This window comes from Calidris pugnax, unplaced genomic scaffold (genome assembly GCF_001431845.1).
Source record: "Calidris pugnax isolate Ruff unplaced genomic scaffold, ASM143184v1 scaffold219, whole genome shotgun sequence".
In the NCBI taxonomy this organism is placed as follows: Eukaryota; Metazoa; Chordata; class Aves; order Charadriiformes; family Scolopacidae; genus Calidris; species Calidris pugnax.
The window spans coordinates 1,646,574-1,670,151 of record NW_015094507.1 but is presented as its reverse complement, the minus strand read 5'-3'; the positions used below and the strand labels follow the sequence as shown (position 1 = coordinate 1,670,151).

General features: G+C 53.4%; 2 protein-coding genes across 4 annotated transcripts in view; both read left to right on the top strand.

Moving 5' to 3' along the window:
• Positions 1-12,314, top strand: part of LOC106901569 (centrosomal protein of 68 kDa-like) — a 20,391-nt gene extending 8,077 nt beyond the window's left edge. Inside the window, exons 3-9 of the mRNA XM_014964417.1 lie at positions 123-226; positions 4,372-4,794; positions 5,235-6,656; positions 8,644-8,766; positions 8,922-9,018; positions 10,007-10,155; positions 12,291-12,314. Coding sequence (XP_014819903.1) covers positions 4,417-4,794; positions 5,235-6,656; positions 8,644-8,766; positions 8,922-9,018; positions 10,007-10,155; positions 12,291-12,314 — 2,193 coding nt within the window. The 5' untranslated portion in view covers positions 123-226; positions 4,372-4,416. The remainder of the gene's footprint in view (positions 1-122; positions 227-4,371; positions 4,795-5,234; positions 6,657-8,643; positions 8,767-8,921; positions 9,019-10,006; positions 10,156-12,290) is intronic.
• On the top strand, positions 10,921-23,578 carry LOC106901554 (centrosomal protein of 68 kDa-like). Of its 3 annotated transcripts, none has more exons than XM_014964387.1 (7): positions 10,923-11,110; positions 15,256-15,678; positions 16,119-17,540; positions 19,528-19,650; positions 19,806-19,902; positions 20,891-21,039; positions 22,844-23,578. In XM_014964387.1, exons 2-7 carry the CDS (start codon positions 15,301-15,303, stop codon positions 22,895-22,897), a joined length of 2,223 nt encoding a protein of 740 aa, XP_014819873.1. In that variant the 5' UTR covers positions 10,923-11,110; positions 15,256-15,300; the 3' UTR covers positions 22,898-23,578. The 3 variants fall into 3 exon arrangements, with proteins under 3 accessions (XP_014819875.1, XP_014819873.1, XP_014819874.1); XM_014964388.1 differs by lacking the exon at positions 10,923-11,110 and adding an exon at positions 14,116-14,339; XM_014964389.1 differs by lacking the exons at positions 19,806-19,902; positions 22,844-23,578 and having other exon boundaries at positions 10,921-11,110; positions 19,528-19,734; positions 20,891-21,015.

The following is a 23,578-nucleotide window of genomic DNA, read 5'->3' as shown; positions in this document are numbered from 1 at the left end:
GGGGGGGGTCAGGGCATCCCCGGGAGTGCAGTGCCTCCTGGGCTTTTATGGCCTTTATTTCCTCGTTTTAAGTTATTTTGACGTTAATTGGCTATTTGTTTATGTATCTATTTTTATTTCAGCTGCGGAAAGGCTTTTTTTCGGGCAGAAAAGATGCGAGGGAAGGGGCGGAAACCCCCCCAAATCCGCCAGAACTCGGTCCCCGCCGGCCTGAAACGCGAGAACGGTGGGTTGGTGTCCCCCCCCCCAAAAAAAATACCAAAAAAAAGCACCTTTTCCTCAACAACACCCGAACTGGGGGGAGAATGAGACTCGTAGGAGCCTTGGCTGCTCTTTGCCCAAGTCCCCGTGCTGGGGGGGACATCAGTGGGACATCTCCCGGTGGGACAGAGCTCCCATTGTGTGTGTGTGTCCCCTCTACCCCCCCGGGTTGGGTCCCCCAGGTCTTCACTTCACCAGCTTTTTTCTTCTGGCAGCTTGAAAAAGTTCAGGGGTCACTCTTCTGGAGAGGTCCCCCTGGACCTTCCCACCCCCCACCATGGGAAATGAGTGGAAGAGCTGTTCTTCAGCTCTTATCGGGGAAAAAAAGGAAAGAAGAAAAAAAGAAATTAAAAAATCAGCCAGGAGTATTCCATTTCTGGTGAGACAATGGAAGGCTGGGGTGTAGCTGGGATTCCTGGCCCTTTTTCCCTGGGGTTTTAAGGCCGGTGGAAAGTCTCCACTGAACCTAAAGCAAGGGTTCCTCCACGGTGTCAGTCCTGCCTGGGGATACAGGTCACTTCTCCCCATTGGGAGGGTTGATCTTCATCTCATCGTCAGCCCGACCTCTGAATTTTGGTGTTTGTTTGGGTTTTTTTGGTTGGAAGATGGTGAGACACGTTGCTTTCGAGATGCTCTTGTAGTTGAGAGTTGCGCTTCGCGACGGTAGCGTTTTCATTCTGCTTTTTAAATGTTGATTTCAGGGCTACAAAGATGATGAGGGGCCTGGAGCCTCTCCCTTGTGAGGAGAGGCTGAGGGACTTGGGGCTTTTTAGCCTGGAGAAGAGAAGGCTGAGGGGGGATCTGATCAATGCTTAGAAAGCATTAGAGGATGGGGCTGGTCTTTTTTCAGTGGTGCCCAGGGACAGGACAAGACGAAATGGGCACAAACTTGAATATAACAAGTTCTACCTAAAGATGAGGAGGAACTTCTTCACTTTGAGGGTGGCAGAGCCCTGGCAGAGGCTGCCCAGGGAGGTGGTGGAGTCTCCTTCTCTGGAGACATTCAAACCCACCTGGACAAGTTCCTGTGCAGCCTGCTCTGGGTGGACCTGCTCTGGCAGGGGGTTGGACGGGATGATCTCCAGAGGTCCCTTCCAACCCCATGTCATTCTGTGACTTTATTTGCCTGATCCTTCTGCACACAGGTTGCGTTCGACTTCCTCCTCTAGCCCGCATCCAAGCGAGGTTAGGTGTCCAGCTCCCCCCAACCCCTACCCCCGAAATTAATTGAAATTAGCTGCCTGGATTAGAGACTCTTGAAAAGGCAGCAAACCCTCTGGTGGCCATTAGAATAGTCTCACAAATTGTGAAATTAAGCGGATTTACTCTCGCTCCTGCGTGCTGGCAGCCTTCCCTGTTTCTCTTTAGCTGCCAGTGAACTTCTGGAGATTTAATGAACCTGTGCCACCGGCTTTTGCTCTTTTCTTTAAAGACCAGAGGCGTCATAGAAAGGTATATCCCTGCCTGCTGCGTCCATAAGGTCAACAAGTATATTCTTTGAGATATATTTGTTTATTTTATATAAAGACCATAAGGTCTTTGAAGTTCAGAATAGTTCAACCTTTGCGCTCCTGCATGTGGTTACAAAAATACCAGATGGGTTATGACCTATAATAATTATTTTTTTTAAATGCTGTTAAACATGTGCTTTTCAGATTTAAGGCTGAGCTTCTATATGTTTTTTGTAGTTGTTTTGACCGGGCTGGCCCACATGTGACTCAAGCCGCTGAGTCCGATGGAGCTAATGATGTTCAGCATCACTTTGAATTTAAGGTGGCATCTGCTTAAAATAAAGAGGTGTTGATTGTTAATCACCGCACCTTCAATTTAAGACTTTGAAGTCTGATTTGGTGCCTTGTTAAGCTTTTCTTTCTTTTATATATTTTTTTAAATCGCTACCCAACCACAGAACTGCTTGTCAAGGTGTGTATGTCCTCAACTACAGGTGGATCTTAGGACATAAAAGAGTGTCCTTTATGGACATTAGGAGTGTCCAGCTCCCACCTCTCCCTTCAGATTTATATTTCCTGGATCATTTTTGGGCGGATTAGAGCTGGAGAGATGCCCATTCGTGTGATAATGACCACCGTTCTCTGCAGAATCGCCTGCTTCTTGTCATGGGGGGGAAGAGTGCCCAAAATGGTGAATTTCAACCAGACTTTTAGGGGCTGAAATGGATGCTGGAATGTGATAGACGGTTTGTCGCCCCGGCGGCTTCCTGATCAGTGGGTTTGGGTTGGAAGAGGAGGAATCCAACAATCCAGTGGTGTCTCCTCGCGGCCCAGGCCCTGGCTTTCAAAGCCAGTGAACTAATATATTTTTCTGGGGTTTTTCTGGGTGTTTAAATCACCTGTAAGTTGGATCTGGTGTTCAATCAGCTGATGCTTGTTCGGCTGATGATCTGAACAGAACTGAGGGGGGTCAGGGAAGGCTGGCGGGTATGAGACCTCTGGCCTTAAAAATCTATACCATGGGTATAGATTTTGGAGAAATCATGGATTTGGGAGATTTTGGAGATGATGGACAAATCCTACACACGCTGTGTGGGAGAAAAGCACGGGTTCCTGAGTGACTCAGGACACTCTTTCCCTTAGCATCCGAAATCTGCCTTGTGTGAAACAACTTTTAAAGGTATATTGTTGTATCATACGTGGGGAATTCAGCAAGGTAGGCTTCTCAGTGACATTTATTGCCATCTTGGGGGGGCGAAAAAAGAGAGGGATTGTGTTGATTTTGGGATAACCCTGCCTGTAGAGTTGTGTTTGGTAGCGACTTCAGCGGATCAAGGGGTCGAGTCCCGGTGTGGGCAGCGGGACAGGGCTTCCCTGGGTGGGGGTGCTGGCAGGGCTCAGGCTTTACTTGAATCATAGAATCATTCAGGTTGGAAGAGACCCTTGGGATCGTCGAGTCCAACCATCTACCCTACTCTACAAAGTCCTCCCCTTCACCATATCCCTCATTTGCCCTCCCCGCAGCTGCCGCTGCCGCCGCTGAGCTGAATATAGCAGTGTGACGACGGGGAGCTGTCGGGGGGAGGGAAGGCAGCAGGGATTGGGTCTCCCCGGGAGACCCACCGCGTCCCCTCGCCGCCCTTTGTTCCCCGGCGCGGGCTCTTCCCGTGGGAAACCCCCCCCATCATCCCCGGGAGGGGTGGATCATAAAACCGGATCGCGAGGAAAGAGCCGGCGGAGGGTGTGAGTACCAGCTCGCTTCCCACTTCCAAGTATTGTTTGGGAATGCTTTCTTCCCTCTTTCTTTGTTTTTTTTTAAGTTGAGTTTACCATCCGTACTCTCCGTCGCTGGGTGAGGAGGGGCAAAGACCCACTCTGCCAGGGTTTTCCTGATGCCACCAGCCTGGAGTGAGAGGCTTTTTGGCAGCGCCAAAGCAACGTTGGCTTTGTGGTTTCGATGCTCCCTGGGGAGCCCGCCGGGTGCCCTTGGTGTCGAGAGGGTATTTTTGAGTCCTGCTGGCTCGGCAAATAAAAGCAGGGGAGGCGCTCGGCTCTGGCTGGCGTTTGCAAAATGAGACCTCCTGGAATCAGGGAATCCTGGAATCCAAGCTCCTGTGGGAGCTGCAGAGCCCAAGGGCCAGGTTTGGGATTTGCAGCCTCCTGCCTCCCCCTCTGATTTATTATATAGACTAATTTATTATTATATCGACTAATTTATTATATACACTTTTCACTTCTGGGTGGCTTCCACTGCAAGGTTTGGAGTTCGTCTCTCAGAAAGCCCTCACCTTTCCACCCCGACAGCCTTCAGGGCTCAGCCATGCTAATTAGGCACTTTTGTGAGATTGGCCATTAATTCAGGAGGGAGTTGCACCGTCCCAGCAAGGTATAAGGTCCCTACGCACCGTGCTGCCAGGAGCTTTAATTAGATTTTTCTCTGTGCGTCGTGTCCTTGAGACCAGAAAGCCCTGCTGAGACGTGGGGGTTTGCTCTTTTCCTCTGTCCCACTTGATGCACCAAGATGTGGCTTTATGAATTTTGGGGGTCTGACCCAAAAAATGCTTAAGCTCTTTGTTATGAGACTATACCCAGTTTCTTTACTGGATCTGGAGACGAGGGGGAACGCTAAGTTGCCACCACCGTGTGTTGTGTATTTCAGAGACCCAAGGCTTGGCATTGGCATCTTCGTAGAAGTTCTGTCCCGATGGCTGTGGATGTGGGGAAATCATCTTCTGAAGCCTCGCTGAGCAGGAAGGTGGAGGGTGGTGGTCTCTGGGAGCCAGCAGAGGTGGAGATGGACTACCCAGAGCTGGCGGGCAGCCTGCGACGGCTTCTAGGGGCAGAGGAAGCCAAGCCCTGCCCGCAAGGGACGGAGAGCGCGGCGATGAGCGGGTGCAGTCGCTTGGCCACTGGTGTTACCCAGGGGGGCTCGAGCTGCCACCGAGAAGCCTCTTCAGAATCCACGTCCAGATCTCCCAGAGCAAGAGGAAGCCTCTCAGAGACAGAGACATTAATTTGTAGAGGTGATGGTGATGTGCATCGTCGTGGTGGCGACCGGTGCCTCTCCTCCGGAGAGCAGCAGGTGAGAGGGTTGTATGTGCAGGTGTTGCTGCATCTCTGGGAAATCCCAGGCGAGGTGGGGACTTGGTTGTCTGGGCTGTCCTAGCAAGGGCTTTCCATCTCCTCCTGCCCACGTGCGGTGGGGAAGGGCTCGGGCTCAAACTCCTGAGCTCCATTCCTGTGTCGCTGCTGTGGAGCTGGGAAGTTGCTCCAGTTGAGGGTCCTTAAATGGGTGCCTCTTGCTGCCAAAGGACTTGTGAAGCTTCCCAAGCTTCAAAACAAGCCCTGCTCTGGGTTCTGGGCAGCTGCCTGTTATCCTGCTGATGGAACAGTGCCCCTTCCAGCTTTTATCTCCATGTTCCTGGCTCAGAGGAGCCTTTTATCTGGATGCTGGGCTTCATTTTATCCATCTCTTTCTCCCTCCCTTTCTTTTCCCCCCCTCCTGGCCCCATCCTGGAGCAGGTGAAAACATCAGGCCGTTGGGAGCCAACATCCAGCCCTCCCAGCTCTGCAGATGAGAGTCTCCTCGCCGGCAGCAGCCACGACGCCCGCGCCGGCCGGCGGAGCCGAAGGCTGGGACCTCGATCCCCATTTTCCTCCACCACGGAGCTCCTGAGGCCCCAAACCCCTCTCAGCCCCGAGAGCGCCCTGCGGAGCCGCTCCACCTCCAGCTTCTCCACTCTGTCTTCAGAAGAAAACGGCCTCTCCGAAGAGCTGTCCCAAAGCTTGCCAGCCGGCGGGGAGATGTCTTCTCCTGCGGCCACCACCGGTGGTGCCTTCCGTCGGCGGAGGGGTGCGGTGGAAGGCAAGGTGCCCAAGCCCTTCCATCCCCTGCTTGATGACCACACCATCACAGAGCGCATCAGGGAGATGTCGTCCTACCAAGCTGATTACTGGGCCTGTGCCATACCGGATTCGTTACCCCCGTCTCCTGACCGTCGCTCGCCCCACTGGAACCCCAATAAAGAGTACGAGGACCTGCTGGATTATGCTTACCCGCTGAAGCCAAGATACAAGCTGGGAAAGGTGCCGGAGCCTTTCTTCCATGACTCAGGGATAGGTTTGGACAGCTTTTCCGTTTCCCCCGAGGGCACGTCGAGGTCCACCAGCATCTACAGCCGAGGTGGGCAGGCTCGGGGAAGCGGAGAAAACGGCTGTCGGAGGTTCGTGGCCTCTGCAGCGAGGTCCTCCACCCCGGGGCCAGGAAAAAGGGGCTGCTCGGGAGCTGGCTCATCCTATGAACCTTTACGTGTTCCAAAGAGCGCTTCGTCTCGACCTTCTAGAGGTCTTGCTGAGGACGTAACGACAGAGCCATCCGGGCTGGGCTCACCTGGCCGCCCTGCTGCGGGTGGGAGAAGCTGGTGTAGCCGAGGGAGCCCCTTCCCAAACCACAAAGGGCAGGTGAAAAGCATGAGTAGGTTTTTACCTACAACACGAGTCCTCCCTCTAAGGAAAGAGTGGGAGGAGGATGAAGAATTCCTCTCCCTGCCTCCCAGACTGCAGGAGCTGGAAAGGCTGGCTCACTTCTTATCCGATCTTTCCTTAACTATAAGGACACCCGGGCAGGACCACCATCACCTGCCAGGTCACGGCCAGGGCAGGCAGCCCCTTCCCTCTGCTTCAGCTTTTTTGGGAGAAGTGGGTGGCAGGGACAAAAAGGGGAATATTGAGGATCGTCCTGGGCTGTGGAACCCCTGCAGGTCTCAAAAACTTAGCTGGGAAAACCCCGGATGGTGCAGCCAGATCCGTAGGGATTCTCTGCGGGGGCTTCGTCTTCCGACCGGCCTGGGGGACACATTGGATGGGACCCACCTAAATGAACCCCGGGTGAAGGGGCATCCGAAGAGGAGCCAAGAAGGCGAGTCCCTCGCCCAGTGCGTGAAGGTAGGCTGAGATGAGAAAGGAAGTTTATTTTGGGAAGATCTCCCATAAAACGCCCCTGTGTTTCATGGCACAATTAATTAAGGCTTCCCCTTCTGCAGGGATGCTCACCAGAGCGGATAATTTTTTTCTGATGGAGTGGGAGCCCCTCTGTTTTTTCCTGGGGCTCGGCGTCGGGGGGACACGTGGCTCTTGGTGTCCCCCAGTCCCCCCTGTCCTGCAGCAGCGGGAAGAGCTGGGAGCTGGAGTTGGGGCTGGGCTGGTGTGAAACCCAGGGTTTTGCACCCCATTGCTCCATCTATTTAATGCAGCGGGAAGAGCTGGGAGCTGGAGTTGGGGCTGGGCTGGTGTGAAACCCAGGGTTTTGCACCCCATTGCTCCATCTATTTAATGCAGCGGGGCCAGACCCTCCCTTCAGCCCCAGGCTGGGTCCTCCTTAAGGGTATAATAAGTCTGGGCAGAACTGGCAGGATTTCCCTGAAGAGTTTTCCTGATTATTTTTGTGAATTTTTACTTTTCGGGCAAGTGATGCCTGGGCTGTTTGCAAGAGAGTAAATTATTATTACAGTGGCACGTGGCTGGAAGCACCTCATCCCTTCCTCTTGCAGGGCAAGCTCTTCTGATATAAAAGGGTCTTTTCTCCCTCTAGGGTAGATCTATCACCCCCAAATCAGGGAGAAGCAGCTCAGTTTTAGAGCAAAACCCTGACTCCCGAGGAGCAGGACCGGGCTGGAGGCCCCTGGGTTTCGTGCAGCCTCTTACAAAAAAATAATCCCTTACTGAGAGGCTTTAAAAATAAATGAAAGCGCTTAATTGAAGGAGACAAACCCTTGGGGAAGAGCAACTGCAAATTAACGGCGTGGCTCCAGAGAAGAGGAGAAGGAGGAGGAGGAGGGTGTCTCCTGGGTTGGGAGGTGGTGGAGGCAAACCCCTTCCTTCAGCCTGGGTGCCACTGGCTTCTAACACCTCTGGGTACCATCCAGGGTGACCCTTACTTCTTGCTGCACGGTGAGTTTTGGGGGATGTGTGTACTCAGGGGTTTAATTTGCTTTTTGCCTTTTTTTTTTTCCCCTTTTCCTGTTGACCTTTGTTTTCCCACGCTGAGGGATGTGTGTGTGTGCTGAGGGGAGGTGGCATCGTTACACAGTCTGGTAAGATAGTCAATAGTAATTTTTGACAGCTGGGGAAGGCTCCAGAGATGATGTATTTGGAAAAAAACCAAATTTTGTTTCTCCGGGGCAGAATCAGATCGGAGGGCAGCCATTAAAAAGGATTTTGTCCAGCGCTTTGAATAAATCAAGGATAAGAAAGAGGGTCTTCTGTAGGAGGCAGGCAAAGCAGTGTGTAAGGGTGAGCTGGTAAGAGCAAGAAGAATTCAAACTATAACAGAATAAATAGGTTCAAGTGAGGGGAAATATGTTGATTGATGCCACTGAAGCAGAGGATTTATTAAAAGGAAATAAATGTGCCAAGTTACTAGTTTAAAATCTTACAGGGATTCAGAGGAAACGTTGTTCCCCTCCAGTGAGCTGCAGCCTGCGGGACACGGTTCCACCTCCATTAAATACGTGGAACTTTTGCAGCTTGTTGTAAGAAAACCCACCCTCTCTTCTTCATTCGGCCCAAGGTTTGAAGAGAATAAAAACACAGTCTCCCTGGGAAGCACGAAACTGGCCAAGAGACATGAGCACAACAGAGAAACCGTAGAAGGAAAGGACCAAGCCTGGCAGGCAGCTGCGGGCACAACCATGCTGAGACCTGTGGCTTCCCTGGTGAATTTTGGAAGTATTAGTGATGTCCTCGAGAGCTGCCTTGAGCATCCTGTGCTAGGGAGGGAGTTCCTGCAGCCTGTGGAAGGACCTACCGTTGTTCTTCTTGGAGCAGGAGGGGGCAGGGGCTTTCTGAAGCTCACCTCTTGCCGTCCCCCTTCCAACTTTGTTGCAGAAATTGATAAGTAACCAACCCCCTCTCGTTGTGCTTGGTTGAGCAGGTGTTTTGCTGCCAGCTGGAAGAGCTGATCCGTTGGCTCTACGGGGTCGCAGATGTCACCGAGGGCTGGGTGCCACCCTCGTCGGATGCCGAGAGCCTGAAGGCATCGCTGCGCCGCTGCTTGGTGGGTGTCACCACTGGTTCTTCTCCCCCCTCTCCGGTGCTGCTCTTCCCTGGGGGAAACAGCTCCCCAGGCAACCTGCCCCAGGTGTGTCTCTTCCCAAAAAATAAAAACCAAACCCTTTCTCAGCAGCCCTCCTCTTCTCCTTCCCTTCCCAGGAGTTCAGGAAAGACGTAGCCAACCACCGGAGCCTGACGGAGAGCGTGCTGGAGAGGGGAGAGGCTCTCCTCGACTGCATGGCCTCCAGTTCCCCAGGTGAGGGGGAGCCCGTGTCTCACGGACACAGCCAGGGGGCTGCCAGCCCAGAAAGCCCCCCCATACCCTGGGCTGCATCCCCAGCCCCGTGGCCAGCAGGGCCAGGGGGGGATTCTGCCCCTCTGCTCTGCTCTGCGGAGACACCCTCCCAGTGCTGCCTCCAGCTCTGGGGCCACCACCAGCAGAAGGACACTGGACCTGTTGGAGCAGGGCCAGAGGAGGCCCCGGAGATGCTGGGAGGGCTGGAGCCCCTCTGCTGGGAGGGGGGGCTGAGAGAGTTGGGGGGGTTCAGCCTGGAGAAGAGAAGGCTCCAGGGAGACCCTAGAGCCCCTTCCAGTCCCTAAAGGGGCTCCAGGAGAAATGGGGAGGGAGTCTTGATCAGGGAGGGGAGCCTTAGGAGGAGGGGGAAGGGTTTTAAACTGAAAGTGGGGAGATTTAGGTGGCATTTCAGGAAGAACTTGTTTGCTGTGAGGGTGGTGAGAGCCTGGCCCAGGTTGCCCAGAGAAGCTGTGGCTGCCCCATCCCTGGAGGGGTTGAAGGCCAGGTTGGAGGGGGCTTGGAGCAACCTGGTCTGGTGGGAGGTGCCCCCAGGGCAGGGGGGTTGGAACTGGATGATCTTCAAGGTCCCTTCCAACCCAAACCGTGCTGTGATTCTCTGGTGCGTCTGCTCCCCCCAAAATTGGTCACCCCTCCTGGGTGGGCAGAGTCTGCTGTTCATTCAGGGACTCTATGGGAGCAAAAAGGGTTTTCACACCTTTGCTGCTGCCCAGAGAGGGGGTTTGATGCAATTAACACTCAAGTGCTTTCAGCTGCACCCTGCCTTGGCCCTTGCCTTGCTCCGTACCCTCCCTTGTAGGAGGTGGGTGTGATTCCACCTCTTCTGTGTCCCTTCTTGAGTGTTTTCCTGCTGGGATGAAGATGTGGGAGGAGGAGGTGATTTCCAACTGTCGCGGTGCTGCCGCCTTCATCCTGCCTTTTGTCTCCCCAGCTCTGAAGGACACGCTGGGTTTGATTGCCCAGCAGTCGGTGGAGCTGGAGAGCCACGCGGAGCGTCTGTACCAGTCCGTGCGAGCTGCTGTGGGTCAGGGGGAGGACGGACAGGAGGACAGGGGGTGGCAGCAGACAGCTGCCCAGTGGGTAAGTGGGGCCACAGACCAGCCTTTCTGGGGTTGGGGGGAGAGAAAGGGAGGGGGAGGAAGAGAAACACTTAAATTAGCAGACACTGTACATCAGGCTTTCACAGAATGATATGGGGTTGGAAGGGACCTCTTGAGATCATCTAGTCCAGATGCCAGAGCAGGTCCACCCAGAGCAGGTTGCACAAGAACGTGTCCAGGTGGGGTTTGAACATCTCCAGAGATGGAGACTCCACCACCTCCCTGGGCAGCCTCTTCCAGGGCTCTGCCACCCTCAAAGAAGTTCCTCCTCAAAGTATCCTCCTTTAACATCATTTCTTTTAATCTCGTGTTTGGAAAGCCTAAGAGGAGAACGTGAGGCCAAGCTCAAAATAGATGCCCCACCATCTTTCACCGTGTCTCGGGGGGGACGGGGTGTTGGGGAAGCAGCTGATGAAATCCAAGAAGGGGCTGAGAGCGATGGCAGTGCCTCGGAGGGAGGGCACTGTCACTCGGGGTGGAGGGGGGGACAGCAGGCACAGAGGCTGCCGAAATCACTCGGACAGCAAGGGCAGATGGGAAAGGGCAATTTTTTGGTTGGTTTGGTTTGGTTTTTTCCTCCACTTGTTTTTTTTTTTTTCCCCCTCAAAGAAAAAAGTACACGTGCCGTCACGCGGTGGGGAAGGGAAGTGAGTGAATTCGGGTGTAAAAATATGGGCTAGAAAACTTGTTGGCTGACTTTTTTTGAACAGGGGGGGGTCAGGGCATCCCCGGGAGTGCAGTGCCTCCTGGGCTTTTATGGCCTTTATTTCCTCGTTTTAAGTTATTTTGACGTTAATTGGCTATTTGTTTATGTATCTATTTTTATTTCAGCTGCGGAAAGGCTTTTTTTCGGGCAGAAAAGATGCGAGGGAAGGGGCGGAAACCCCCCCAAATCCGCCAGAACTCGGTCCCCGCCGGCCTGAAACGCGAGAACGGTGGGTTGGTGTCCCCCCCCCCAAAAAAAATACCAAAAAAAAGCACCTTTTCCTCAACAACACCCGAACTGGGGGGAGAATGAGACTCGTAGGAGCCTTGGCTGCTCTTTGCCCAAGTCCCCGTGCTGGGGGGGACATCAGTGGGACATCTCCCGGTGGGACAGAGCTCCCATTGTGTGTGTGTGTCCCCTCTACCCCCCCGGGTTGGGTCCCCCAGGTCTTCACTTCACCAGCTTTTTTCTTCTGGCAGCTTGAAAAAGTTCAGGGGTCACTCTTCTGGAGAGGTCCCCCTGGACCTTCCCACCCCCCACCATGGGAAATGAGTGGAAGAGCTGTTCTTCAGCTCTTATCGGGGAAAAAAAGGAAAGAAGAAAAAAAGAAATTAAAAAATCAGCCAGGAGTATTCCATTTCTGGTGAGACAATGGAAGGCTGGGGTGTAGCTGGGATTCCTGGCCCTTTTTCCCTGGGGTTTTAAGGCCGGTGGAAAGTCTCCACTGAACCTAAAGCAAGGGTTCCTCCACGGTGTCAGTCCTGCCTGGGGATACAGGTCACTTCTCCCCATTGGGAGGGTTGATCTTCATCTCATCGTCAGCCCGACCTCTGAATTTTGGTGTTTGTTTGGGTTTTTTTGGTTGGAAGATGGTGAGACACGTTGCTTTCGAGATGCTCTTGTAGTTGAGAGTTGCGCTTCGCGACGGTAGCGTTTTCATTCTGCTTTTTAAATGTTGATTTCAGGGCTACAAAGATGATGAGGGGCCTGGAGCCTCTCCCTTGTGAGGAGAGGCTGAGGGACTTGGGGCTTTTTAGCCTGGAGAAGAGAAGGCTGAGGGGGGATCTGATCAATGCTTAGAAAGCATTAGAGGATGGGGCTGGTCTTTTTTCAGTGGTGCCCAGGGACAGGACAAGACGAAATGGGCACAAACTTGAATATAACAAGTTCTACCTAAAGATGAGGAGGAACTTCTTCACTTTGAGGGTGGCAGAGCCCTGGCAGAGGCTGCCCAGGGAGGTGGTGGAGTCTCCTTCTCTGGAGACATTCAAACCCACCTGGACAAGTTCCTGTGCAGCCTGCTCTGGGTGGACCTGCTCTGGCAGGGGGTTGGACGGGATGATCTCCAGAGGTCCCTTCCAACCCCATGTCATTCTGTGACTTTATTTGCCTGATCCTTCTGCACACAGGTTGCGTTCGACTTCCTCCTCTAGCCCGCATCCAAGCGAGGTTAGGTGTCCAGCTCCCCCCAACCCCTACCCCCGAAATTAATTGAAATTAGCTGCCTGGATTAGAGACTCTTGAAAAGGCAGCAAACCCTCTGGTGGCCATTAGAATAGTCTCACAAATTGTGAAATTAAGCGGATTTACTCTCGCTCCTGCGTGCTGGCAGCCTTCCCTGTTTCTCTTTAGCTGCCAGTGAACTTCTGGAGATTTAATGAACCTGTGCCACCGGCTTTTGCTCTTTTCTTTAAAGACCAGAGGCGTCATAGAAAGGTATATCCCTGCCTGCTGCGTCCATAAGGTCAACAAGTATATTCTTTGAGATATATTTGTTTATTTTATATAAAGACCATAAGGTCTTTGAAGTTCAGAATAGTTCAACCTTTGCGCTCCTGCATGTGGTTACAAAAATACCAGATGGGTTATGACCTATAATAATTATTTTTTTTAAATGCTGTTAAACATGTGCTTTTCAGATTTAAGGCTGAGCTTCTATATGTTTTTTGTAGTTGTTTTGACCGGGCTGGCCCACATGTGACTCAAGCCGCTGAGTCCGATGGAGCTAATGATGTTCAGCATCACTTTGAATTTAAGGTGGCATCTGCTTAAAATAAAGAGGTGTTGATTGTTAATCACCGCACCTTCAATTTAAGACTTTGAAGTCTGATTTGGTGCCTTGTTAAGCTTTTCTTTCTTTTATATATTTTTTTAAATCGCTACCCAACCACAGAACTGCTTGTCAAGGTGTGTATGTCCTCAACTACAGGTGGATCTTAGGACATAAAAGAGTGTCCTTTATGGACATTAGGAGTGTCCAGCTCCCACCTCTCCCTTCAGATTTATATTTCCTGGATCATTTTTGGGCGGATTAGAGCTGGAGAGATGCCCATTCGTGTGATAATGACCACCGTTCTCTGCAGAATCGCCTGCTTCTTGTCATGGGGGGGAAGAGTGCCCAAAATGGTGAATTTCAACCAGACTTTTAGGGGCTGAAATGGATGCTGGAATGTGATAGACGGTTTGTCGCCCCGGCGGCTTCCTGATCAGTGGGTTTGGGTTGGAAGAGGAGGAATCCAACAATCCAGTGGTGTCTCCTCGCGGCCCAGGCCCTGGCTTTCAAAGCCAGTGAACTAATATATTTTTCTGGGGTTTTTCTGGGTGTTTAAATCACCTGTAAGTTGGATCTGGTGTTCAATCAGCTGATGCTTGTTCGGCTGATGATCTGAACAGAACTGAGGGGGGTCAGGGAAGGCTGGCGGGTATGAGACCTCTGGCCTTAAAAATCTATACCATGGGTATAGATTTTGGAGAAATCATGGATTTGGGAGATTTTGGAGATGATGGACAAATCCTACACACGCTGTGTGGGAGAAAAGCACGGGTTCCTGAGTGACTCAGGACACTCTTTCCCTTAGCATCCGAAATCTGCCTTGTGTGAAACAACTTTTAAAGGTATATTGTTGTATCATACGTGGGGAATTCAGCAAGGTAGGCTTCTCAGTGACATTTATTGCCATCTTGGGGGGGCGAAAAAAGAGAGGGATTGTGTTGATTTTGGGATAACCCTGCCTGTAGAGTTGTGTTTGGTAGCGACTTCAGCGGATCAAGGGGTCGAGTCCCGGTGTGGGCAGCGGGACAGGGCTTCCCTGGGTGGGGGTGCTGGCAGGGCTCAGGCTTTACTTGAATCATAGAATCATTCAGGTTGGAAGAGACCCTTGGGATCGTCGAGTCCAACCATCTACCCTACTCTACAAAGTCCTCCCCTTCACCATATCCCTCATTTGCCCTCCCCGCAGCTGCCGCTGCCGCCGCTGAGCTGAATATAGCAGTGTGACGACGGGGAGCTGTCGGGGGGAGGGAAGGCAGCAGGGATTGGGTCTCCCCGGGAGACCCACCGCGTCCCCTCGCCGCCCTTTGTTCCCCGGCGCGGGCTCTTCCCGTGGGAAACCCCCCCCATCATCCCCGGGAGGGGTGGATCATAAAACCGGATCGCGAGGAAAGAGCCGGCGGAGGGTGTGAGTACCAGCTCGCTTCCCACTTCCAAGTATTGTTTGGGAATGCTTTCTTCCCTCTTTCTTTGTTTTTTTTTAAGTTGAGTTTACCATCCGTACTCTCCGTCGCTGGGTGAGGAGGGGCAAAGACCCACTCTGCCAGGGTTTTCCTGATGCCACCAGCCTGGAGTGAGAGGCTTTTTGGCAGCGCCAAAGCAACGTTGGCTTTGTGGTTTCGATGCTCCCTGGGGAGCCCGCCGGGTGCCCTTGGTGTCGAGAGGGTATTTTTGAGTCCTGCTGGCTCGGCAAATAAAAGCAGGGGAGGCGCTCGGCTCTGGCTGGCGTTTGCAAAATGAGACCTCCTGGAATCAGGGAATCCTGGAATCCAAGCTCCTGTGGGAGCTGCAGAGCCCAAGGGCCAGGTTTGGGATTTGCAGCCTCCTGCCTCCCCCTCTGATTTATTATATAGACTAATTTATTATTATATCGACTAATTTATTATATACACTTTTCACTTCTGGGTGGCTTCCACTGCAAGGTTTGGAGTTCGTCTCTCAGAAAGCCCTCACCTTTCCACCCCGACAGCCTTCAGGGCTCAGCCATGCTAATTAGGCACTTTTGTGAGATTGGCCATTAATTCAGGAGGGAGTTGCACCGTCCCAGCAAGGTATAAGGTCCCTACGCACCGTGCTGCCAGGAGCTTTAATTAGATTTTTCTCTGTGCGTCGTGTCCTTGAGACCAGAAAGCCCTGCTGAGACGTGGGGGTTTGCTCTTTTCCTCTGTCCCACTTGATGCACCAAGATGTGGCTTTATGAATTTTGGGGGTCTGACCCAAAAAATGCTTAAGCTCTTTGTTATGAGACTATACCCAGTTTCTTTACTGGATCTGGAGACGAGGGGGAACGCTAAGTTGCCACCACCGTGTGTTGTGTATTTCAGAGACCCAAGGCTTGGCATTGGCATCTTCGTAGAAGTTCTGTCCCGATGGCTGTGGATGTGGGGAAATCATCTTCTGAAGCCTCGCTGAGCAGGAAGGTGGAGGGTGGTGGTCTCTGGGAGCCAGCAGAGGTGGAGATGGACTACCCAGAGCTGGCGGGCAGCCTGCGACGGCTTCTAGGGGCAGAGGAAGCCAAGCCCTGCCCGCAAGGGACGGAGAGCGCGGCGATGAGCGGGTGCAGTCGCTTGGCCACTGGTGTTACCCAGGGGGGCTCGAGCTGCCACCGAGAAGCCTCTTCAGAATCCACGTCCAGATCTCCCAGAGCAAGAGGAAGCCTCTCAGAGACAGAGACATTAATTTGTAGAGGTGATGGTGATGTGCATCGTCGTGGTGGCGACCGGTGCCTCTCCTCCGGAGAGCAGCAGGTGAGAGGGTTGTATGTGCAGGTGTTGCTGCATCTCTGGGAAATCCCAGGCGAGGTGGGGACTTGGTTGTCTGGGCTGTCCTAGCAAGGGCTTTCCATCTCCTCCTGCCCACGTGCGGTGGGGAAGGGCTCGGGCTCAAACTCCTGAGCTCCATTCCTGTGTCGCTGCTGTGGAGCTGGGAAGTTGCTCCAGTTGAGGGTCCTTAAATGGGTGCCTCTTGCTGCCAAAGGACTTGTGAAGCTTCCCAAGCTTCAAAACAAGCCCTGCTCTGGGTTCTGGGCAGCTGCCTGTTATCCTGCTGATGGAACAGTGCCCCTTCCAGCTTTTATCTCCATGTTCCTGGCTCAGAGGAGCCTTTTATCTGGATGCTGGGCTTCATTTTATCCATCTCTTTCTCCCTCCCTTTCTTTTCCCCCCCTCCTGGCCCCATCCTGGAGCAGGTGAAAACATCAGGCCGTTGGGAGCCAACATCCAGCCCTCCCAGCTCTGCAGATGAGAGTCTCCTCGCCGGCAGCAGCCACGACGCCCGCGCCGGCCGGCGGAGCCGAAGGCTGGGACCTCGATCCCCATTTTCCTCCACCACGGAGCTCCTGAGGCCCCAAACCCCTCTCAGCCCCGAGAGCGCCCTGCGGAGCCGCTCCACCTCCAGCTTCTCCACTCTGTCTTCAGAAGAAAACGGCCTCTCCGAAGAGCTGTCCCAAAGCTTGCCAGCCGGCGGGGAGATGTCTTCTCCTGCGGCCACCACCGGTGGTGCCTTCCGTCGGCGGAGGGGTGCGGTGGAAGGCAAGGTGCCCAAGCCCTTCCATCCCCTGCTTGATGACCACACCATCACAGAGCGCATCAGGGAGATGTCGTCCTACCAAGCTGATTACTGGGCCTGTGCCATACCGGATTCGTTACCCCCGTCTCCTGACCGTCGCTCGCCCCACTGGAACCCCAATAAAGAGTACGAGGACCTGCTGGATTATGCTTACCCGCTGAAGCCAAGATACAAGCTGGGAAAGGTGCCGGAGCCTTTCTTCCATGACTCAGGGATAGGTTTGGACAGCTTTTCCGTTTCCCCCGAGGGCACGTCGAGGTCCACCAGCATCTACAGCCGAGGTGGGCAGGCTCGGGGAAGCGGAGAAAACGGCTGTCGGAGGTTCGTGGCCTCTGCAGCGAGGTCCTCCACCCCGGGGCCAGGAAAAAGGGGCTGCTCGGGAGCTGGCTCATCCTATGAACCTTTACGTGTTCCAAAGAGCGCTTCGTCTCGACCTTCTAGAGGTCTTGCTGAGGACGTAACGACAGAGCCATCCGGGCTGGGCTCACCTGGCCGCCCTGCTGCGGGTGGGAGAAGCTGGTGTAGCCGAGGGAGCCCCTTCCCAAACCACAAAGGGCAGGTGAAAAGCATGAGTAGGTTTTTACCTACAACACGAGTCCTCCCTCTAAGGAAAGAGTGGGAGGAGGATGAAGAATTCCTCTCCCTGCCTCCCAGACTGCAGGAGCTGGAAAGGCTGGCTCACTTCTTATCCGATCTTTCCTTAACTATAAGGACACCCGGGCAGGACCACCATCACCTGCCAGGTCACGGCCAGGGCAGGCAGCCCCTTCCCTCTGCTTCAGCTTTTTTGGGAGAAGTGGGTGGCAGGGACAAAAAGGGGAATATTGAGGATCGTCCTGGGCTGTGGAACCCCTGCAGGTCTCAAAAACTTAGCTGGGAAAACCCCGGATGGTGCAGCCAGATCCGTAGGGATTCTCTGCGGGGGCTTCGTCTTCCGACCGGCCTGGGGGACACATTGGATGGGACCCACCTAAATGAACCCCGGGTGAAGGGGCATCCGAAGAGGAGCCAAGAAGGCGAGTCCCTCGCCCAGTGCGTGAAGGTAGGCTGAGATGAGAAAGGAAGTTTATTTTGGGAAGATCTCCCATAAAACGCCCCTGTGTTTCATGGCACAATTAATTAAGGCTTCCCCTTCTGCAGGGATGCTCACCAGAGCGGATAATTTTTTTCTGATGGAGTGGGAGCCCCTCTGTTTTTTCCTGGGGCTCGGCGTCGGGGGGACACGTGGCTCTTGGTGTCCCCCAGTCCCCCCTGTCCTGCAGCAGCGGGAAGAGCTGGGAGCTGGAGTTGGGGCTGGGCTGGTGTGAAACCCAGGGTTTTGCACCCCATTGCTCCATCTATTTAATGCAGCGGGAAGAGCTGGGAGCTGGAGTTGGGGCTGGGCTGGTGTGAAACCCAGGGTTTTGCACCCCATTGCTCCATCTATTTAATGCAGCGGGGCCAGACCCTCCCTTCAGCCCCAGGCTGGGTCCTCCTTAAGGGTATAATAAGTCTGGGCAGAACTGGCAGGATTTCCCTGAAGAGTTTTCCTGATTATTTTTGTGAATTTTTACTTTTCGGGCAAGTGATGCCTGGGCTGTTTGCAAGAGAGTAAATTATTATTACAGTGGCACGTGGCTGGAAGCACCTCATCCCTTCCTCTTGCAGGGCAAGCTCTTCTGATATAAAAGGGTCTTTTCTCCCTCTAGGGTAGATCTATCACCCCCAAATCAGGGAGAAGCAGCTCAGTTTTAGAGCAAAACCCTGACTCCCGAGGAGCAGGACCGGGCTGGAGGCCCCTGGGTTTCGTGCAGCCTCTTACAAAAAAATAATCCCTTACTGAGAGGCTTTAAAAATAAATGAAAGCGCTTAATTGAAGGAGACAAACCCTTGGGGAAGAGCAACTGCAAATTAACGGCGTGGCTCCAGAGAAGAGGAGAAGGAGGAGGAGGAGGGTGTCTCCTGGGTTGGGAGGTGGTGGAGGCAAACCCCTTCCTTCAGCCTGGGTGCCACTGGCTTCTAACACCTCTGGGTACCATCCAGGGTGACCCTTACTTCTTGCTGCACGGTGAGTTTTGGGGGATGTGTGTACTCAGGGGTTTAATTTGCTTTTTGCCTTTTTTTTTTTCCCCTTTTCCTGTTGACCTTTGTTTTCCCACGCTGAGGGATGTGTGTGTGTGCTGAGGGGAGGTGGCATCGTTACACAGTCTGGTAAGATAGTCAATAGTAATTTTTGACAGCTGGGGAAGGCTCCAGAGATGATGTATTTGGAAAAAAACCAAATTTTGTTTCTCCGGGGCAGAATCAGATCGGAGGGCAGCCATTAAAAAGGATTTTGTCCAGCGCTTTGAATAAATCAAGGATAAGAAAGAGGGTCTTCTGTAGGAGGCAGGCAAAGCAGTGTGTAAGGGTGAGCTGGTAAGAGCAAGAAGAATTCAAACTATAACAGAATAAATAGGTTCAAGTGAGGGGAAATATGTTGATTGATGCCACTGAAGCAGAGGATTTATTAAAAGGAAATAAATGTGCCAAGTTACTAGTTTAAAATCTTACAGGGATTCAGAGGAAACGTTGTTCCCCTCCAGTGAGCTGCAGCCTGCGGGACACGGTTCCACCTCCATTAAATACGTGGAACTTTTGCAGCTTGTTGTAAGAAAACCCACCCTCTCTTCTTCATTCGGCCCAAGGTTTGAAGAGAATAAAAACACAGTCTCCCTGGGAAGCACGAAACTGGCCAAGAGACATGAGCACAACAGAGAAACCGTAGAAGGAAAGGACCAAGCCTGGCAGGCAGCTGCGGGCACAACCATGCTGAGACCTGTGGCTTCCCTGGTGAATTTTGGAAGTATTAGTGATGTCCTCGAGAGCTGCCTTGAGCATCCTGTGCTAGGGAGGGAGTTCCTGCAGCCTGTGGAAGGACCTACCGTTGTTCTTCTTGGAGCAGGAGGGGGCAGGGGCTTTCTGAAGCTCACCTCTTGCCGTCCCCCTTCCAACTTTGTTGCAGAAATTGATAAGTAACCAACCCCCTCTCGTTGTGCTTGGTTGAGCAGGTGTTTTGCTGCCAGCTGGAAGAGCTGATCCGTTGGCTCTACGGGGTCGCAGATGTCACCGAGGGCTGGGTGCCACCCTCGTCGGATGCCGAGAGCCTGAAGGCATCGCTGCGCCGCTGCTTGGTGGGTGTCACCACTGGTTCTTCTCCCCCCTCTCCGGTGCTGCTCTTCCCTGGGGGAAACAGCTCCCCAGGCAACCTGCCCCAGGTGTGTCTCTTCCCAAAAAATAAAAACCAAACCCTTTCTCAGCAGCCCTCCTCTTCTCCTTCCCTTCCCAGGAGTTCAGGAAAGACGTAGCCAACCACCGGAGCCTGACGGAGAGCGTGCTGGAGAGGGGAGAGGCTCTCCTCGACTGCATGGCCTCCAGTTCCCCAGGTGAGGGGGAGCCCGTGTCTCACGGACACAGCCAGGGGGCTGCCAGCCCAGAAAGCCCCCCCATACCCTGGGCTGCATCCCCAGCCCCGTGGCCAGCAGGGCCAGGGGGGGATTCTGCCCCTCTGCTCTGCTCTGCGGAGACACCCTCCCAGTGCTGCCTCCAGCTCTGGGGCCACCACCAGCAGAAGGACACTGGACCTGTTGGAGCAGGGCCAGAGGAGGCCCCGGAGATGCTGGGAGGGCTGGAGCCCCTCTGCTGGGAGGGGGGGCTGAGAGAGTTGGGGGGGTTCAGCCTGGAGAAGAGAAGGCTCCAGGGAGACCCTAGAGCCCCTTCCAGTCCCTAAAGGGGCTCCAGGAGAAATGGGGAGGGAGTCTTGATCAGGGAGGGGAGCCTTAGGAGGAGGGGGAAGGGTTTTAAACTGAAAGTGGGGAGATTTAGGTGGCATTTCAGGAAGAACTTGTTTGCTGTGAGGGTGGTGAGAGCCTGGCCCAGGTTGCCCAGAGAAGCTGTGGCTGCCCCATCCCTGGAGGGGTTGAAGGCCAGGTTGGAGGGGGCTTGGAGCAACCTGGTCTGGTGGGAGGTGCCCCCAGGGCAGGGGGGTTGGAACTGGATGATCTTCAAGGTCCCTTCCAACCCAAACCGTGCTGTGATTCTCTGGTGCGTCTGCTCCCCCCAAAATTGGTCACCCCTCCTGGGTGGGCAGAGTCTGCTGTTCATTCAGGGACTCTATGGGAGCAAAAAGGGTTTTCACACCTTTGCTGCTGCCCAGAGAGGGGGTTTGATGCAATTAACACTCAAGTGCTTTCAGCTGCACCCTGCCTTGGCCCTTGCCTTGCTCCGTACCCTCCCTTGTAGGAGGTGGGTGTGATTCCACCTCTTCTGTGTCCCTTCTTGAGTGTTTTCCTGCTGGGATGAAGATGTGGGAGGAGGAGGTGATTTCCAACTGTCGCGGTGCTGCCGCCTTCATCCTGCCTTTTGTCTCCCCAGCTCTGAAGGACACGCTGGGTTTGATTGCCCAGCAGTCGGTGGAGCTGGAGAGCCACGCGGAGCGTCTGTACCAGTCCGTGCGAGCTGCTGTGGGTCAGGGGGAGGACGGACAGGAGGACAGGGGGTGGCAGCAGACAGCTGCCCAGTGGGTAAGTGGGGCCACAGACCAGCCTTTCTGGGGTTGGGGGGAGAGAAAGGGAGGGGGAGGAAGAGAAACACTTAAATTAGCAGACACTGTACATCAGGCTTTCACAGAATGATATGGGGTTGGAAGTGACCTCTTTAGATCATCTAGTCCATATGCCAGAGCAGGTCCACCCAGAGCAGGTTGCACAAGAACGTGTCCAGGTGGGGTTTGAACATCTCCAGAGATGGAGACTCCACCACCTCCCTGGGCAGCCTCTTCCAGGGCTCTGCCACCCTCAAAGAAGTTCCTCCTCAAAGTATCCTCCTTTAACATCATTTCTTTTAATCTCGTGTTTGGAAAGCCTAAGAGGAGAACGTGAGGCCAAGCTCAAAATAGATGCCCCACCATCTTTCACCGTGTCTCGGGGGGGACGGGGTGTTGGGGAAGCAGCTGATGAAATCCAAGAAGGGGCTGAGAGCGATGGCAGTGCCTCGGAGGGAGGGCACTGTCACTCGGGGTGGAGGGGGGGACAGCAGGCACAGAGGCTGCCGAAATCACTCGGACAGCAAGGGCAGATGGGAAAGGGCAATTTTTTGGTTGGTTTGGTTTGGTTTTTTCCTCCACTTGTTTTTTTTTTTTTCCCCCTCAAAGAAAAAAGTACACGTGCCGTCACGCGGTGGGGAAGGGAAGTGAGTGAATTCGGGTGTAAAAATATGGGCTAGAAAACTTGTTGGCTGACTTTTTTTGAACATCTTCCTTCAAAGAGAACTGCAGAGACAGTCATGTCTGTCCCTCCAGGCCCTGTCTGGAGCACTGGGTCCAGTTCTGGGCTCCCCAGTTCCAGAAGGACAGGGAACTGCTGGAGAGGGGACAGCAGAGGCTACAGAGATGAGGGGCCTGGAGCATCTCCCTTACGAGGAGAAGCTGAGGGACTTGGGTCTTCTTAGTCTGGAGAAGAGAAGGCTGAGGGGGGATCTGATCAATGCCTATAAATACTTAAAGGGAGGGTGTCAGGAGGATGGGGCTGGTCTTTTTTCAGTGGTGCCCAGGGACAGGACAAGAGGAAATGGGCACAAACTTGAACATGGGAAGTTCCATCTAAACACAAGGAGGAACTTCTTTCCTGTGAGGGTGGCAGAGCCCTGGCAGAGGCTGCCCAGGGAGGTGGTGGAGTCTCCTTCTCTGGAGACATTCCAAATCCACCTGGACACGTTCCTGTGCAACCTGCTCTGGGTGGACCTGCTCTGGCAGGGGGTTGGACTGGATGATCTCCAGAGGTCCCTTCCAACCCCATGTGATTCTGTGTTTCAGGCATGTTAGTGTAAAGGGGCAGAGATGACTGTGGTGGCCAAGGCTGGGGGGGGTCAGAGTGGCTTCAATGGGGGGGCCAGGTGGGGGCTGCCAGCGCCCTCAGCCACACAGATAGTGATGAGGAACCACCATCTGATGGTGTCTGCCCCAAGGAACTCTGGGGCACTGAGCAGAGCGCTGGGGCCAGAGCCACAGGAAGGCTCCCAGCAGCTCCTCCTCCTCCTCCTCCTCCGCCATCAGCTCAGATTTCCCCAGGGCCCACACTGCGCCTTCAAACTGGAAGTTGGAGAGGGGAACTGAAAAAAAAAATTATTTCCAGATCTTCAGAGGAGCATAACAGGGTCTTAAGCGGGTTCATATACATCCTTAGGGGACTTAAGCAGGTTCATATACATCCTTTGATGTTTATATGCTACCAAGGGGTGACTCCAGCAGGGCAGGGAGGGGAGGAGGGGGATGTTCTTGGGTTGCAGCTGTAGCAGGATGGCGAAATTAATCCCTTTTATTTATTTCAGGTGCTGCCTCCGTTGGCCCCAGGCTTTGCGAGCCCTGAGCTGCGGGAGGACTGAGAGACACACAGAGCCCGCCCTGAACCACCGAAGCCAGAGGAGCATCCTGGGATGGTCATCACCACCGTGGGGAGCTTTTCTTAACCCTGGTTTGGGGAGGTTTGTGGGTGAGGAACCTACAGCTCAGACTTTTTCTAGGTTTTGTTTTGGTTTTGGTTTTTTTTTTAATGTAGTTTTCCTTTTTTTTTTTTTTTTTTTTTTTTTTAAACTGCCGTGGCCTGTCCCACACATTAGCAAAAATGTCAGGACCACGCTGGGTTTTCTTGTTTTGTTTTGTGGTTTGTTGTTTTTTTTTTTAACTGAGTAATCCATAGTGTGCTGTGTAACTCACTTCTAAGTAAAAAAAAAGCGTGATTTTTAAATAGCTGCGTTCTCATAGTTTAATGCTCTTCAAAAAAATTTTAAAAAAATAGGTGCTAGAAGCCAAGAAATAGCAACTCCTGGGAGCAAAGTGAACTCGTGTTTATAAGGACTGGTCCCCGCTGGAGCAGAGCTTCTTTAACTGTCAGTTTTCTTAAAGAGCCCAGATGTTCTGCACCTCTGGATAAACTAACGAGGAGGTGAGTGTGCTCAGGGAGGGTCCCTCCACCCCAGCCTGGTAGGAAGGGTCTCCCCCAACACTTTTGGCACCAAAAAAGGGCATCCCCAAGGTGAGTGGCCCAAAAAAAGATATTTACAGGC